This window comes from Octopus bimaculoides, chromosome 24 (genome assembly GCF_001194135.2).
Source record: "Octopus bimaculoides isolate UCB-OBI-ISO-001 chromosome 24, ASM119413v2, whole genome shotgun sequence".
Classification (NCBI taxonomy): domain Eukaryota; kingdom Metazoa; phylum Mollusca; class Cephalopoda; order Octopoda; family Octopodidae; genus Octopus; species Octopus bimaculoides.
The window spans coordinates 8,507,808-8,513,893 of record NC_069004.1 but is presented as its reverse complement, the minus strand read 5'-3'; the positions used below and the strand labels follow the sequence as shown (position 1 = coordinate 8,513,893).

The 6,086-nt window shown below is 33.7% G+C and overlaps 2 protein-coding genes across 2 annotated transcripts in view; one reads left to right on the top strand and one right to left on the bottom strand.

The window, feature by feature from the left end:
• Positions 1–286: 286 nt before the first annotated feature.
• LOC128250672 (zinc finger protein 135-like) lies at positions 287–3,991 on the bottom strand. The gene is made up of 2 exons (XM_052976244.1): positions 3,602–3,991; positions 287–2,495 (listed from the first exon to the last, which is right to left on the bottom strand). The coding sequence occupies exon 2, from the start codon at positions 2,134–2,136 to the stop codon at positions 919–921; it is 1,218 nt and encodes a 405-aa protein (XP_052832204.1). The 5' UTR covers positions 2,137–2,495; positions 3,602–3,991; the 3' UTR covers positions 287–918.
• Positions 3,992–4,548: 557 nt separating this feature from the next.
• Positions 4,549–6,086, top strand: part of LOC128250671 (zinc finger protein 836-like) — a 4,492-nt gene continuing 2,954 nt past the window's right edge. Inside the window, exon 1 of the mRNA XM_052976243.1 lies at positions 4,549–4,676. The gene's annotated coding sequence lies outside the window, so the exon portion shown is untranslated. The remainder of the gene's footprint in view (positions 4,677–6,086) is intronic.

Here is a 6,086-nt window from a genome sequence, read left to right as displayed (position 1 = left end):
GTTCTGTGGCTAATTCTATGGAAAATAGGTTGCTTAGAAAAGTTTAGGAAAATGCAAGTCAGAGCTGGAACTAAATAGTTTCAGCTTTATTTATGTTGAAATAAGCATATTTGTAGTCAATGTGCAAAACACAAAATGAATCAGAGTGCAAAGTATTGGATAACCAAAATGTTCAGTAAAACTTTATCAGATGCAATGAAATGGGCAAACAAAAACAAACAACGTTTAGATCCTTCTAGGACAACTCATTCTAATAAGTTCAAATCAATAAATAATCAATGCAATGCAATATATATAATCATTTATTAAAAGTATCACAAAAAAAAACAAAACAAAGAAAAAAGGTCCGTTCTATGAGTTATGTAAAACATTTCACATGTATGTTTTGAGGGCATAGTTTTTATGGTTGGTTGCACTACCAAACATGATCAATTTGACAGTGTATTGTAAGGTATGTTATTGCAGATCCAACATTAGGGAGGCTGCTATATTCCTGACAATTTTAGAGTGATGATATCTCTGTTTACAGAGTGTATATTTGTAAGTAAATGAGTGATGTATTACACATAACACTGTGATGGTTTTTTTTCCCCCTAGAATGGTTATATCTATTTAGGTTAATTACTATTTTCAGAAAGTGATAAACCACAGATATCACAATTGTGTAATTTTTCTCCTTTATTAAGGCATTTGTGAGTAGTTCAGGCACTACTTAAAAAGAATGCTATCTCACAGATAGTACAGTAATATGAATTTTCTTCTGTATAAATGCCACTGCACTTAGTTATATCACTATTTTGGAAGAAAGATTAACCATAAAAATCACATGAAAGGGTTTCTCTCCAGTATAAATATGTCTGTGAATAATTATATACTTGCTTAAGAGAATGATTTCTTACAGATATCACAGTGATACAGCTATTTTCCTGTATGAGAGTCGTAGTGTGTACTTAACTGACTTGTTACTGTGAATGATTTACCACAGATATGACAGTGATATGGCTTTTCACCTGTATGAATACGTATGTGCCTAATTAAGCTAGAACTAGTAGAAAGTGATTTACCACAGATATTACAGCGATATGGATCCTCTCCTGTATGAATACGCTTGTGACCAGTTAATGCACTTCCGTAAGTGAATGATTCACCACAGATATCGCAGTGATATGGCTTCTCTCCTGTATGAATACGTTTGTGAAGAACTAATGAACCGCTATCACTGAATGATTTGCCACAGATTTCACAGGAATGTGGTTTCTCTCCTGTATGAATGTGTTTGTGAGTATTTAAGACATTCCCATGAGAGAATGATTTACCGCAGATATCACAATGATATGGTTTCTCTCCAGTATGAATGCGTTTGTGAGAATTTAAATGAGCTTTTTGAAAGAACGATTTCCCACAGATATCACAATGATATGACTTCTCACCTGTATGAATGTGTTTGTGTTTAGTTAAATTACCAGTTTCAGAGAATGATTCACCACAAATGTTACACTGATATGGTTTTTCACCTGTATGAATGCGTATGTGGCGAGTTAGGCCATTAGCCTGAGAGAATGATTTACCACAGATATCACAATGATATGGTTTTTCACCTGTATGAGTACGCTTGTGACCATCTAAGTGACACCTTAGAGAGAATGATTTACCACAGATATTACATCCATATGGTTTTTCACCTGTATGAATGCGTTTGTGAGCAATTAAATTATGCATTTGAGAGAATGATTTACCACAGATACAACATTCATATGGTTGTTCACCTGTATGAATGTGTTTGTGAGTAATTAAACTATGCAATTGAGAGAATGATTTACTGCATACATCACAGTTATGTGGTTTCTCTCCTGTATGTACATGTCTATGTTGAGTTAATGTGCCTTTTACAGTGAATGATTTACCACAGATATCACAGTGATATGGTTTCTCTCCAGTATGAGTACGCTTGTGAACAATTAAGGTTTGTAATCGAGGGAATGATTTACCACAGATATCACAATTATGTCGTTTCTCTGCTGAGTGGATGGTTTTATGATTACTAAGGCTACTTTTTAGAGAGAATGTCTTTTGACAAATATCACAATGATAAAGTGATTTTCCCACTTCCTTTGGCAATTCTTGAGGAAAATTCATTTCCCTTTAATTTTTCTTTTCTCGGGACAATTACATCAATATTTCTTCTTTATCTACTACAACATTGATCAAAATTCTTCTACTGCAATATTTCCATCAACAGTTTTCCTTCTGCTGGTTTCAGAAATAGCAATGAAATTCATTTGTAAATCTGTCCAAATTTAAGTGTAATGCAAAATCATCTTATACCCATTCTATACAATGAAGAGAAATGTTTCACTTGGAAGAGTAACTGTCAGTAACTCAAAGATAAATTTATAGAAACAGTGTTGTAAGTTTTCTGTATAACTGCTTTCTCAAGTCTGTAAATGGTGACAAATACTGATAATGGATCTTTGATGTTGATGACATTTGATTTTCTGAAATGACAGAGAAACCATAAAAGATATATAAAAAACTGAACGAAGTAAAAACATTAGCAAAAAGAGAATAGTTCTCAAAAAGGTAACCTAACTACTAATAAATGCATTCATATGGGGAAGAAACGAAATCACAGAGTTACCTATTGTAAATCATTTTCTGCAGGAAAGAATCTCACTATTTATGTACGTAATCACAAGAGAAGCTGTCACTGTTATCTGGGATAAGACATTCCAGATACTTTTACAGTTGTTTTTCATAACTACAGCAAATCTTAAACGTGAGTCTCAACATTTAATTCCTCCACATTCAATGTGGCGTCTCTTCCTCGAAAGACCTTGTCACTATTCGAGGCAATATAAACATATCAATGAAATATTTTAATTATGCAAATATTTACTTCACTTAATTACTAGTCTTGGCTTTTAAATTAATTTCCAACATATATTTTTAAAAATAGAGATCAACATGTGAGGTTTAAAAGTATTATCTTCTACATCAAAGTGAAGATATGGAAATTTGTTCTTCAAAGTTGTTATTTATTCCAAGTACAATATAATTGTGGAGGCGCAATGGCCCAGTGGTTAGGGCAGCGGTTTCGATTCCCAGATCGGGCGTTGTGAGTGTTTACTGAGCGAAAACACGAGGCTCCGGCAGGGGATGGTGGCGAACCCTTCTGTACTCTTTCACCACAACTTTCTCTTTCTTCCTGTTTCTGTTGTGCCTGTAATTCAATGGGTCAGCCTTGTCACACTGTGTCACGCTGAATATCCCCGAGAACTACGTTAAGGGTACACGTGTCTGTGGAGTGCTCAGCCACTTGCACGTTAATTTCACGAGCAGGCTGTTCCGTTGATCGGATCAACTGGAACCCTTGACGTCGTAAGCGACGGAGTGCCAACAACAATATAATTACTGTATTCTTGGAAGAAATATCTTTTACTAATGTTGTTATGAGTTTGCACATTTATATAATTATTGTATCTGAAAGAAATATATTTCCCTGTTGTTTTGTTTCATTTCAATATACCTTATCCTTCAAGTGAAACAATTTTATTATTTACAGACAATATTACAGCATCAAATCAAACGTCTATCAACTTACCATTTTCAGATGTAAACAGTCAATCAGTATGTTATATATTTTCACCAAACTACCACAATAAATATCTGACTGTTACAATGAGATTTACCGATGTTTTACCAACTTTGTTCTACATCGACATTCAAGAAAACCCTTTAACAACAAAACACTAAATTACCACAACAAACAAGTGAAGCTGATATAGCCGCACTTTCGATGTCATATTAAAACTCGTTGGTAGTGTCCCCTTGGAGATCTCATGAGCTCATAAGGAATGGGAGAGCTGGATGTTTCCAGTGAAGATGTGATTTTTCTCAAAAATAAAATATTTAAACCAGATACAATAATTACGTTTTAAAACATTTTCAAAAAGATCTTTATTAATCCTTAGAATATGCATTGGGCATGTTATTAGTGAGTAGATTACTCTGATAATAAACCATTGGACAATATTAGCATTAATGTTTATCACCACCAAAATGTAGGTGTTCTAGGGGAACAGACGATATTCCAGCTGGTTATTCGGTGAGCTTTGCAAGCAGGGAGAGAACTTCCTACTATTGTAGCTTGGAGACCACCAGCTCACGTGATTTCGCCCTCATTTTGGTCATCTTCGGCGATGGATGTTCGTCTGCTAGACATACCTGCTGGTATCATAAAATAACTGCTATTTTTTTCCTGCTTTCTTCCAATTGTTAAACATGGAGGAGGATCTATGATGATCTGGGGGGGTTCTATATCTTGGAAATCTGCTGGCCCAATGGTTTCCCTTCATGGCAAAATTAATAGTTAAGACTATTTAAGCATTTTACCTAATCAAATTCATCCTATGGTTGCAGAACAGTTTCCAGAGGGAAACGCAATCTTTCAGGATGATAATGCACTAATTCACACAGAGATTGTAATGTTAGACATCGAAAGTACGGCTGGAGACATATAGTCAGCTTCACTTGTTCATTGTGATAATATAGTAATTTCTTCAATGTTGATGTCTAATGAGGTTGATAAAGAATTGCTAAAACCTCATTCTAACAAACAGATATATATGCTTTGGTGAAAATATAACCCATTGATTTACTGTTTAGATTTGAAAACGGTAAGTTGACAAACGTTTCTTTCTATACCGTACTAATATTTGTAAATAACAGAATTGTGCTTTACTTGGAGGAATAATGAAATTAATTATACTGAAGTGAGAACATAACAGTAGGAAGAAGCATTTCTTCCTGATACAGTGATTGATTGTCTTTCGGAATTTCTCTCGCGAATGAAATAGATTTTTTTTCGCGATTTTTCGAGATTGTATAGAATCTCATGATGCAAAATACTTAATGAATCGTTTAAAAATTAAAAAAAAAATCCAGTTGTCTCAATCCTCTCGCCTTTAATTGTGCATTCGCAAAAGCTGCCACCATTAACATGATTTCTTCTTTTTCGTAATTTTGTAGTATTCTTCATTCTCAAATTCCTGTACTGTAATTCATCTTAAATAAGAAAAGAAAAAGAAAGAAAATCTGAAATCCTACACGATGAAAATTAATATTCTGTGTGTGTGTGTGGTTTCGTTATTTTTGGTCTTTTTTTTTTCTTCATGCTTTTGCTATTCTGTAAAAATATTTTTCTAATGGACATAACAAGTAAGTGAAGAGAAAAGCTAGAATTTATTAAGACTTGATTTCACCTAAGTTAATGTCGCCAATTCGGTTATAAAGTATTATTAGCCTTCGCTGCAAGGTCATTGAAGACAGGTATATATGGGGATATTTAACATTGAGACTGTCATTAAAAATTTTATGAAGTTACAAAAATGATTTTAAAATCATCAAGAATAATTTACCACAGATATCAACAGTCATACAGCTTCTCTCATATCTGCATGTATTTGTGCGTGGTTAAGCTACTTCGCGTAGAGAACAATTTATCACAGTTATGACCGTGATATACCTTCTATCCTTTTAGGATAGACGTGAAAGAGTAACTGTATTGCATTTTTAGGCTTGCAAGTAAAACCACTTTCTACGGGGAATAATCTACCACATATAAGACTGATATGGAGTCTTTCCTGTACGAATGTATTCATGAGTAGTTTGTTTACCTTTTTGAAAGGTATATTTTATGTTTTTCCTTCATTCAGTCGTCTTTTCTTAGTTCATCTATGTTTCCTTTCGTTTGATCTGTTATAAAATTCATAGCAGCGATGAAAACAACTCTACTTTGATAGAAGGCCCAAACAAAACAATGAGCCCCTGGAATGGAAACTATATAGTAATTCGATCTGCTTGAAATAGAAGCCAAATTTTCATAGGTCTGCTTAGTAAGGAATGACCAGGAATTACGTTACGGCGACAAATAATTATCCACAGAGAGAAGAAAGTTATTGTCCACTATTCTATAAAAGTTGGTATAGTGAATATAAGTATAGATTGTTAGGTGTAATAGTTGATCTTATTGAAATGAGTTCAATCTCTGGGCAAGTCAATTTATATATATATATATATATATATAT

What these genes read in the sequence shown, in the direction of transcription:
- LOC128250672 (XM_052976244.1), bottom strand. Translation starts at nt 2,136, where the DNA reads ATGAATTTTCCTCAAGAATTGCCAAAGGAAGTGGGAAAATCACTTTAT.